We start from the raw sequence: 11,984 nt of genomic DNA, 5'->3' as shown, positions 1-11,984 counted from the left end.
TCACGGATTTTGGATTTGCACTGTAAAATGTTTGGATATATTAACACTACCTCCCAGACAAGAACTCTGGTAAAATATTCAACAATCAATCTTTTTATACCCTCGTAAGCTCTTGTAAACTTTATAATGAAGTTATTTTCTTGTTATTGCAATAGGTAACCACAAAGTCAACGTAAAATACGGTTCCACCCATGTACCCGGCAGTCCATTCAAAGTCCCAATCTCACCTTCCTCTGATCCATCAAAAGTCAAGGTCTCAGGCCCTGGCGTAGAACCCTCTGGTGTCGAACCAAACAAACCAACGTACTTCAACATTGCTTGTGATGGAGCTGGTAAAGGAGACGTACATGTCAGTGTTGAGCCAGCAAGTAAGTTAATGTTTAAAGGGCCTGCTCAAAGAACGTGCACTGGTTAGAATATATTTTCGATTAAAATCATAATCATGTATTAAAGCAGTGTTATATACCTGCAATCGGGGCCAAATATCGATGATTTTGGTTAAATAAATGCATAAATACTGCAATAATATTCACCTACTCTATTTTTGTTTACATTCGATGTACAACAACGTGGACGGCACGCGTCTGGGAAATGGCGGGAATTTTTTGTCACATGACTGCAATCGTGTCACGTGTTACTTAATATGCAAAACCGCTTTACAAGCTTTTTTTTTATTTATTTACTCTTTTAATTAATTTCTTTTTAGTTCTATTTTATTCCGAAATTTACCAATATTCTTTTAATTTCAGAGAGAGGACTGAAACCCGTTGAAAAAATAACTGTAACAGAAGTGTCCAAAGATAATTTCAAATGCGACTACGTTGCACCAGATGAAGGTCCTTACAACGTCAATGTCTCATTTGCTGGTAAACCTGTCCCTAACAGTCCATTTAAAGTTAATGTGGCAAAAACTGGTGATGCTGGTAAATGTAGAGCTCAGGGTGATGGTTTAGAGACAGCCATCATTGATATGCTGGCTGAGTTTGATGTTGACTGCTCCCAAGCTGGTAAGATTGTCTTTCCAAATGACTGAATTGATTTTCTTTCTTTTTCCCTCTTTGATTTATTGTTGGAAAACTGTAGGCGTCGTTAATTGGGCTACCTGTGGTTTGCCCTGAGGTATTTTAATTTATACAGAGCAGAGTTGTCTAAATTAAGTCCAACTTAATTTCTTTAATTATTCCCAATTTTCAGGAACTGGACAACTTATGGCTTCCGTGACAAATCCTTCTGGTGCGCACACAGATACCCTGGTCACAGACAACGAAGACGGCTCATACAGTGTATCTTACACACCATTCGAGGAAGGCATTCACGATCTATCAGTAAAGTTCGCAGGTGATCATATCCCAGGAAGCCCCTTCAAGGTCGATGTTCTTCCACCAACTGACGCATCGAAATGCAAAGCTTATGGACCAGGTTTAGAGCGTGCTGAAATAAATAGACCTGCTGAATTCACTGTGGAAACAAAAGGTTTGTTGATGTTTTGTAGCAAGTGTTGGGAGTAAAATGATGGCCAATTCTCTTTCCACATCTAGCACCCCTTCTCTTCCTCCCTTCCCCAGTGCCTGATACTCTGGTTACCCTGTAATCCCTCCTTAAAGCCAAATTATTGTATATTCCAAGTTAAAATAATAAAACTATTATAAATATTTGTCTATACAGGAGCTGGTGCTGGTGGTTTGAGCCTTGCAATCGAGGGACCATCCGAAGCTAAGCTAACATGCACGGACAATGGCGACGGTACTTGCTCAGTTAGCTACGTGCCAGTCGAGGAAGGAGACTATGACATCCATATCAAATTCGCTGACGAACACATACCTGGAAGCCCCTTCACAGCCAAGGCTGGGCTTCCTGTAGATCCCTCTAAAGTTAAAGTACATGGACCTGGAGTTGACACTGATAACCCCTTGTACTCCAAGGCACCACAAAAGTTTATTGTCGATACCACAGAAGCTGGAATTGCTCCTCTTGATGTAGCTATTGAAACTCCAAACAGGAAGACCATCAAGCCTGATAGTGTTGTTGAGGAAAAACCAGGTGTCTATGCTGTGACCTACCTTCCAGCTGATGAAGGTAAGTTTTCGATTTTTTCATTTACTAACAGCTCGCATCCTGCGATCCAGTTCTTCCTGGAGTTGGTTTTCAGTGGGGTCCACTGTAAGGAAATATACTTTAAATTATTCTTCACTGGCATAGCAATAACTCAATTTCGTTCATCCTATAGGACGTTATAATGTGAACGTCAAGTATGCTTCCACCCATGTGCCAAAGAGTCCTTTCAGAGTCCGCGCTGGACCACCATTCGATGCATCAAAAGTCAAGGTATCAGGACGCGGCGTCGATGAAGAACCTTTCACTGAAGAGCCTGTTGAATTCGTATGTGACTGCAGTGAGGCTGGAGATGCACCTCTATCTGGTGAGTAAAGCATGTTTTTTCTTACTCCAATCAGCTCTAAACGAGATTCCGCACTCACTCGATTTACATTGTAAACTAAAATTGATCTTTGTTTCATAGTTGTCGTTTCACCACCAACTGGACGGGATATTACACCCGAGATCAAGGATAATGGTGATGGCACCCATACTGTCAAATACGTCCCAGACAAACCAGGACGTTATAACATCGATGTCAAATATGGAAACCGACGCGTACCCAAGAGTCCATTCAAACCAACTATCAAACCCGCTGGTGATGCCTCTAAGGTGAAGGTCGAGGGACTTGGACCTGATGACGTTGCTATCGTTCGTCAAGACAATGAGTTTGTCATTGATGCTAGAGAAGCAGGAAAAGGTAAGAGAACTGTTTTCCTTAGTTTCGTTAAAAAATATGTTGTGCCCACATGGCGTCACCTTTCATACAAAAAAATGTCATTTGATACCAAACCTTACGCCTTTTTTAAAAAAATCCACACGCTTGCATCTTAGGAATAGGACCTCATATTCTTTTGCTTTGTCGTCACAGGAACACCCGAGGTCTCGTGCGTTGGTCCAAATAGAAAGAAAGTCCCTGTCGAGGTTGTTTCAAATAAAGATGGAACATACACGTGTTTCTATGAACCTCAAGACGAAGGACGCCATGCAATGGATATTAAGTTCGCTGACAAGCCAGTACCCGGAAGTCCATTCCATGTCAAGGCCAAGGAGGGCGTAGACGTCAGTAAGATCAAATGTGCTCCAAAGAATCCCATTGATGAGCCAGCAGTAAATCAAGAACTCGTATATGCTGTAGATGCAAGACCTGTGGAAGCTTTCCCATCGCACAATCCCATCAAGGGTACCTTAGAAGGTCCTAATGGGAAGAAAGAACCTATACAAGTGAAAGATAATGGAGATGGTACTTATGATATTGGTTGTGTTCCAAAAGAACCTGGCCCGCATAAATTGGATGTGAAATATGAAGGACAACCAATTCCAGGAAGCCCATTCAAATTCAATGCCATCGAGGGTGGACCAGGTAGCGTCAAAGCATTTGGAAAAGGTAAGTTAAACATGAGAAATTATCGTCAACAAAAGTTATGATGGATTTTCATATTTACTCTATCATTTTTTCCAAGGTCTTGAACGTGGACTCACCAAGGAACCATGTGAATTTACAGTAGTTACAAGAGATGCAGGGCCAGGAGGTTTATCCCTTGCCATCGAAGGTCCAAGCAAAGCTGACATCAAGTGTGAAGACAATGGCGATGGATCTTGCAATGTATCGTACGTACCCGAAGAACCAGGCGAATACAACATCAACGTCAAGTTTGCCGACAAGCATATCCCCGGCAGCCCTTTCGCCGCACAGATTTACAACAACTGGGATGACCTTGCTGCAGCAAAACCACGACCCACTGTCGGTAAGGTATGCGACGTTGGCCTTGACATTCCAGACGTGGCCGATATATCAAAACTGAAGGGAACACTAAAGCGACCATCCAGCACTCGCGATGAGCCTTTGGAACTTCGCGTCAATGACGATGGTAGTCTAGGTGTTACCTTTGTACCTTACGAACCCGGTGAGCACCTTATCAGCATCAAGAAGGATAATCGCCACGTCCAGAACAGTCCTTTCTCAGTTATGGTTCAAGCACAGAGGTTAGGTGATGTCTTCCCTGTCGGTCACACTGCCGATGTCGTGATACCTGGACTTGACAACTATGGTGACTTGTCCAAACTGCAGGCAACTCTTCGTCGACCACACAGCAAAGTTGAAGAGCGAGTCAAACTTATCAGAAATCCAGATGGTACTGTTAGTGTCTCGTTCGTACCACGTGAGCCAGGTGAACACTTTTTGAGCGTGAAGAGAGATAACACACCAATCCGTGGCAGTCCATTCTCAATTCTTGTTGAGGCGGAAGAACCAATAGAGGCTGTTGGCTGCCCCGTTGATTACTGCTTCGATATCAAGGATGACGTCAATTTGCCTGAAGAATTTGACAAATTGCAAGCAACTATCAAGAGACCATCAAGTGACAAGGAAGAACCAATTGGCCTAAAGATTAATTCAGACCTGTCTCTTAGCGCCTCGTTTATTCCTCGTGAGACTGGTATCCACTTGATTCATATCAGGAAGCGTGGTCGTGATGTCATGGGAAGTCCATTCTCTGTCAACGTCACTGCTCCAGAAGCTGTTAGTCAAGTTGGTCGTCCTTATGGACTTGGACTTGATTTCGACGACGTCAACCTTCCCGAGGACTTCCCCCGTCTATCTGCTACACTTAAGAGACCATCAAGCAAAGAGGAGGAAGAACTGCGCCTTCTTCTTAACGGCGACAACACTCTTGGCGTTGCTTTCACTCCGAGAGAAGTTGGAGAGCATTTTATTCACGTTAGAAAAGACGGCCATGAACTCAAAAACAGCCCCATCAGTGTCATGGTTGTCGGAAAGGAAGAAAAGGTTGAAGAGGTACATCCCATGAAGAAGACTTGTGATCTCAGCTTAGACATCCCTGGAGTCAGGCTTCCTGAAGATTTCAAGTTACTGAAAGCAACCCTTCGAAGACCTAACAGCGACAAAGATGAACCACTTACCTTGAAATTGAACGAGAAGGATAATACTCTTGGCGTTTCTTTCGTACCAGTAGAGCCAGGTGAGCACAAAATCCATATTACCAAGTCCGGAAAAGAAGTTCCTGGCAGTCCATTCTCTGTCATGGTTGAGGCTGCTGAACCTGTTAATGCTGTAGGTAAACCATGTGATTGCTGTCTGCCGGGACAATTCGATGAAGATGATCTGAAGAGACTTACCGCAACACTCAAGAGGCCTTCCAAGAAGACAGAGGAACCACTAAAACTGAAGCTGAACTCCGACAAGACCCTAAGCGCTGTGTTTGTACCTCAAGAAACAGGAGAACACGTAATTAGCGTCAAGAAGTTTGGAAAACACGTTGAAGGTAGTCCATTTGTTGTCATGGTCGTCGCCCCAGAAAGTTCCAACGCTATTGGAAAGCCATGTGGTGTCGGTCTTGAAATCCCTGGCTTGAAACTGCCACAAGATTTCAATCTTCTTACCTCAAGCCTCAGGAGACCTGGAAAGACCTACGAAGAACCATTAAAGCTAGTCCTAAACTCCGATAACACACTGAGCGTCTCCTTTGTTCCACAAGAAACTGGTGAACACTTTGTCACCGTCAAGAAAGAAGGTCGCCATGTTACTGGAAGCCCGTTCTCTGTAATGGTCAGTGGACCTGGACCAGCAGATGCTTCCAAGGTCAAAGTCTATGGTGATGGTAAGTTTTTTTTAATGAAAGAAAATATACCATGAATAATTAGTATTTAAGAGACGGATATAAGTATGATAAATTCTAGGCTCGTGAAAAAATAATAGGGAAACATCACCTCTTGGATAATTAAAAGTATAAAGCTCTCGAGATTCTGTTTCTTATGTTTTTTGTATTTATTTTGCAGGTTTGAAGAAAGGCGTTGTCAACACTCCTGCCCGTTTCACCGTCAACACTCGTGATGCTGGCTATGGTGGACTTGGCCTCTCTATCGAAGGACCATCCAAAGCTGAAATCAACTGCGTGGATAATGAAGACGGCACATGCTCGGTTGATTACCTACCCAAAGAAGCTGGAAAATACACCATTAATGTGAAGTTTGCAGATGAGCATGTCACTGGAAGTCCATTCAAGGCAATGATTCGCAGACCAGGAGAAGAAGAAATTGTATGTGAAGATGTTGATGGCCTCGAGTCAGAACCAACCCAACGTGTGTCACAAGTATTTGAAGATCTTGTCAGCTTCGGAGGCGCCGCACCTCAGCCCCAAGACTTCGTATTTGACCTTAAAGGTTATAAAATTGAAGATCTCCAAACGACTGTGGTAGACCCGACAGGAGAGGAATTACCTTCTGAGATTGTGGAAAGCAAAGACAACAGCTACACTATTCGATTTATGCCTAAAGAAAGTGGAGAACACATAATCAACGTTATGTACCGAGGTCGCCATATTCCAGGAAGCCCCTTCAAACTATTTGTGGAAGCACCCGCCTGGGGAGGAGCAGCTAAATGTATTGCTGCTGGACCAGGTCTTGAAAGAGGTGTGGTCAACGAGCTTGGTGAGTTTACAGTATGGACACGTGATGCTGGTCCAGGTGGTCTTGCTATTGCTGTTGAAGGTCCAGCTAAAGCTGAAATAACATGTCAAGATAACGGAGATGGCTCTTGTAATATTAACTACCTACCAACCGCCCCCGGAGAATATACCATACACATTCGATTCGCTGATGAAGATATCCCTGGAAGTCCTTTCAAGGTTTTTGTGACGAGCGAAGTGGAAGATCGTTTCCGTAACCTGAACATTAAAGACCTTGCAGAGACTGGTCTAAAAGTTGGCCAACCAGCATCTTTCTCTGTCCAGACCAACGCCCCTGTTGGCAGTGTTACCGCCACCGTTATTGCTCCATCAGGAAATGAATCAAAAGCGGTTGTATCATCTCTCGGAAATGGTAACTATGCAATTCGCTTTGTCCCCAAAGAGTTTGGAGATCACTTGGTAAATGTTAAATTTGACGACACGCATATCCCCGGAAGTCCATTCAAGATTCGCGTAGGTGGTGGAGGATCTTACCCAGAAAAGGTCAAGGCATACGGACCAGGTCTTAGCAGCGGAAAGGCTGGTGAACCCGCCGAGTTTACTGTCAACGCCTTGGAAGCTGGATCTGGTGCTCTAGCTCTTTCCGTCGATGGTCCTGCCAAGGTCAAAATGAATTGTACAGAGAATCAAGACGGAACCTACCAAGTCACATACTACCCGGTTGTGGCGGGAGAATACACTATCAGTATCAAGTTCGCCGGTCAGCACATACCAGACAGTCCCTACAACGTTACCGTTTTCTCTTCTAGTGGAAAGGGACCTACACCCAGCGATGGAGATGCCTCGAAGTGCACTTCAAGAGGAACAGGACTACACAGAGCCGTCCTTGGACAACCCAACTCTTTTACAGTCAACGCCAGCAATGCCGGACGTGGTTCTTTAATGGTGGGCGTCGAAGGACCTGCCATTCCCGCCAAAGAAATTAACGTAAAACACACAGGAAGCAACGTCTACGCTGTCAACTATGCCCTAGAAGAACCTGGTACGTACATCTTGAAGGTGCTGTGGGGAGAGAAGCATATTCCTGGCAGTCCATTCCATGTGACCGTCTAGAATCCCCTCGAAAATATAGTTAACCAATACGCAATGAGACTGACAATCTCATTAAACGCAATCGTTAAACGTGGTCAAGATACGGACAATAAAGTCTTGCAAAGTGAAATTAAGGAGTTTGACTAAATAACTGGACTTAGATAACCTAATATTTTGTACCCTTTATAAACTGACACTTAGTTTGCTAAATTAGAGAAAAAATCGTCATAAAATCAAAAAGTCTTGAATTCAAGACTTGTGAAGTGTGCCAATATTTTCAATTTATCGACGCCCCAGTAATATTTGTAGAATTATGCGAGAAAGGAAAAAATGAACTTTGGTATATTTGTAATTTCTATAGGTCGATACCTTTAAAGTAATATTTTGAAAAGAACTTGTTTCATCTAAGTAATATTTTGAAAAGAACTTGTTTCAATTCATCTTGTAAAAGAAATTAAATTTTCGAAAATTTGACTTATTTTGCCTTTATTGCGAACAAAGTTGGTTTTGGCGTCGTTTGTAGGCATACCTCATTGATGCCTATTTATACGCAGTTAAAAAAAGAATAATTCATAAAGGAAACACAATAGAAATCATGAGATATCAAAGTTTATACTTCCAGTATGCTAATGAGTATAAAAAATATATACGAAAATTTACTGGGGCAGTAAAATATCCTGTATAAAACATAATTATCTTACTCAGGGTTTATAGAAAAGTTATTGTAAATTTGTTTTCTCATAGTAATCAGTGTTTTGATTTAAAAATGATGATAAATAAAACTGCCTATGACATCACACTCATTAGCATACTGGAAGTATAAACCTTGATATCTCCAAGATGCATCGCTCAAATCATATAAAAATATTTTACTATTTAACTTTTAACTTCATGCAGAATCAGTGCTGAAAACATTGAGTTAGGGGTCATAGGCACTTTAAGGTCCATTGTGTAGTAAGGGATGACTGGAGTGCTGTCCGACTTTTTCATTTGAACGAATTCAGCCGGAGTTTCGCGCCTAAAAAAGGTGCTGACACACGGCGCAACATTGTACGCAACATTGCAACAAAATCACGCAACATCGCTTGTGTCAGCCTACTATGTTAAGATATTTGGTCAGCAGTTATAAATTTGGTGCTAGCTGATTGGCTGGAAATTTCAAAATGTTGCAGGTAATGCTGCAGCCATGTTCACATGATGAAATTTGTTGCGCGCAATGTTGCATTAGTAGAGCGCGATTCAAGGCCCCGTCCACGCTATTGCGGATAAATTTGAATCCGCAACTTTCACACCGAAATCGAAAAAAAAGTTTTCCGTCCACATATGAAAACGCATAAAATGTTTCGCGCCCACGCTAATCCGATCAGAGGCGGCAAAAACGCTTCATTGCACATCTGAGCATGTGCATCGAAGCTGAAATTAAGCCTGCGGCGAATTTTCCGCCTTCCCGCCATGTCCCCATGACAATCGTGACATCATCGTATTCGGAAGATTTCGGATACCAAATGTTCTCCGTCCACACGGCTAGCCGGCGTTTTCAAATTGTTCCACTCTCGAGACCGTATTCGAAAAAAATCGTTTTCGGTGAAGAATTGTTCCGGATTCGCCCGGACTAGTGTGGACGGTAGGCCTAACCGAATAAATAAAAATTCGGATTCAAATTTATCCGGCATAGTGTGGACGGGGCCTAAATAATTCTTCGACCAAAATACCCTTGATGCTGCATCAAACTTCAAGTGTTGTTGCTGTTTTTTTAATATTGCATCCAAGTTTTTAAAAAGGTTTCCGTAAAGCCAGAGGTATTATCTCGTGCTTTGCGGTCGCAACTAGAACCCAATCTCCAGATTTTTTTGAAAGCGGGATTCTAATTAAAATATCAAATCTTGGAATATTTATATTACCTTTATAGCTAGCCAGGGACGGAAAGGTACAACACCTCTATTATAGCTCTAAGCCATTTTGATTTAATCTTAATTCTCTTAATTATATACCAACATGATTAAGATTATCCAATAAAATTTAGTCACGAAAAAGGCCAGTCGCGATAGGATTACTAGTGCTATTAATTATTGTTCTTCAACGCACTCAAAGCACTTAGTAAAAGTGTTTAGCCGTCATAATGATTACAGCACCGATTGTTCAATTGTGTTCAAAACACAACACTGTGGAATCCATTTAGGGGGATAATCTGGTGTAGATGTTCGGATTAACATGCGCAAAGTGTTTCCGATGGATTTCGTTTTGTTTGTCGTTAAAATGGTACCTTATAATTTAGGCTAAGAAAGAGGCCATAAAAGGTTGGCTGAATGCTTGATTCTGGAAACACATTCTGCATGAATTCGGTAAGTAGAGGGTGAACCTAGTAAACTACAGTAAGTTACACCTATCCAAATATCAAGTGTCTTTCTGAGACACTAAATAGTTGTAAACTCCGCCTGGATTCAGTGGAGCAATGCTACTTCTCAAAAAATTACAAAAATCAAATTAAAATTCTAATACGATCTATCGCGGGCTGACTTATCGATTGGGTTGCCAAGGCCTGGTAGGCATTACCCAGGAGTGGTAAACGCATTGGATACGATTTTAAAGTACGTGGCGAATTGCTGCATAGTAAATTCGAATTCATTTCATGCTTTTAATTCAAGATGGTAGCTGACTAAAGAAAAGACTGTATTTGTAAGATAACATAAATGCTGTTCATGCTATAAACACAGAGTGTTTTACCCTAGTGTTGGCTGTTTAATTCCCATGCAACCATTTACATTTAGCCTCTCATTAAAAATTCGTTGGAACTATTTACTACACGCAGTAATAACAGTTAATCGCAGTTAATAAAGTCCCATATCTAGGCTTCTTGCACTAGTTTTGGCTCCTATTGAGCGACCAACCTTTACTTAACCGCCACCTGCAGGGGTTGCTTAACAAAACCGATCGAAATATGTTCGATATCGGTCGTTATTTGCTAATGATATATTGGTCACAAAAAAAGTATGTCAAGTAAGCTTCTACATGAAGGAAGATGACTCGATATCGGTTGAATCTGTTGTTAATGCATTGTATAGAATGACAACAATGCAATGCGTTTCGATCCATAATGCCGTGCGAACTTTTTTTAATTTTCTAATCTTCAGTTTTCAGAAGATTGCGGGTTCAAGGGGATTTGGAATCTAGACACGCAATGCGTCGTCAAAACGAAATGTTCTCCAACAACAACGAAGAATACTATTTGTAAAATATATTTGGTGAATATTTCCGAATATTTATTGAGCTGCAACTGGAAGAAAGAAATATTGAGCTACGAACAAAGTGTTCGCTGATTGGCTAATTCGTTTTGGCCGAGAGAAGCGAAATCACCTGGTTGTAATTATGTAATGAAACGTAGAGGGTGCACGATAAAAAAACTACAAAGCTAAATTAATGATATTAGTCGATCGACTAAATGCCCTAAACTTGTCAGTATTGTTGAGTCTAGTGCTAAAGGTATTGGCTCTATTCCCTGAAAAATTGCAAGAAAAATAATCGTATTGTTAAAGTTTTGATCAAGGTATTCTATGATAATTTAGAAAACTCATTAATAATTCATGAAGAAAACACAATAGAAATCATGACCATGAAGGAGGTTTTATATCTGATAAAGATTCGTCTTCATTTGCATAAACTTTAACTTGGATTTTCTCTATCAAACTTGGTTCATTTCGTAAAAAAATCGGTACACAATGAGAACAAACATCATAAGTTTTCTAAGCCGTTCAATAATCTCGCAGATCGTGTTTTATCGGGTCTAAAACCACTCGGCTGCGCCTCGTGTTTTATACCCGATAAAACACTCCTGCTCGTTTATTAAACATTACCTATCTTGTTATCAGCACCTAACAACTCAGATTACTATCGAACCAAAAATGTGCGCAAGTAAACTCAATTGACCGATCAAACCGCTGAGTATACAATTATATTCTCTTATATAAATAAATTTCCCCATCCAATAGCATCATATCCCACCTTATCATTATATATTGTGAGACGTGCGCGTGGAGAGAAAAAATGCGAGACCAAATCGTGAATAATTACCAAGCGAGGTTTTCGAATACCCGCTTGTACAGCAGAGTTAAAGGCTTTAAAATGGATTTAGTTTAGCTTTATTATGGTGTAAATATCAGCTCGACTTGATGTTGCTTGCGTGCAGGGATTAAAACAAAATATAGAAACCCGCAACACAAATTTTTTCCGAATTATATGCTTAAAGAACACATACATATGTAGAGTTATATAGAGTGCCCTTTGATCCAGCTCGATCATAATCGATTCCATGCTTCTTGTGCTTATTTCTTATGCGGGGACACGACCTTGTATTGGAGACTGATGCGCATGAGA

General features: G+C 41.3%; 1 protein-coding gene across 2 annotated transcripts in view; it reads left to right on the top strand.

The window, feature by feature from the left end:
• Positions 1-8,087, top strand: part of LOC116305872 (filamin-A) — a 28,310-nt gene extending 20,223 nt beyond the window's left edge. For both annotated transcript variants that reach the window (XM_089035414.1, XM_031715851.2), the window contains 9 exons: positions 156-368; positions 750-1,007; positions 1,195-1,473; positions 1,666-2,076; positions 2,228-2,419; positions 2,519-2,794; positions 2,966-3,481; positions 3,558-5,714; positions 5,893-8,087. In XM_089035414.1, coding sequence (XP_088891540.1) covers positions 156-368; positions 750-1,007; positions 1,195-1,473; positions 1,666-2,076; positions 2,228-2,419; positions 2,519-2,794; positions 2,966-3,481; positions 3,558-5,714; positions 5,893-7,634 — 6,044 coding nt within the window. In that variant the 3' untranslated portion in view covers positions 7,635-8,087. The remainder of the gene's footprint in view (positions 1-155; positions 369-749; positions 1,008-1,194; positions 1,474-1,665; positions 2,077-2,227; positions 2,420-2,518; positions 2,795-2,965; positions 3,482-3,557; positions 5,715-5,892) is intronic.
• The last annotated feature ends 3,897 nt before the right edge of the window (positions 8,088-11,984 follow it).

The sequence above is a fragment of the Actinia tenebrosa genome, unplaced genomic scaffold (assembly GCF_029948245.1).
Source record: "Actinia tenebrosa isolate PJP-AT-01 unplaced genomic scaffold, QUT_ActTen_1.0 PGA_scaffold3__52_contigs__length_22856419, whole genome shotgun sequence".
NCBI classification, from domain to species: domain Eukaryota; kingdom Metazoa; phylum Cnidaria; class Anthozoa; order Actiniaria; family Actiniidae; genus Actinia; species Actinia tenebrosa.
The sequence above is the reverse complement of the archived record's forward strand: the minus strand, read 5'-3'. Positions and strand labels throughout refer to the sequence as shown.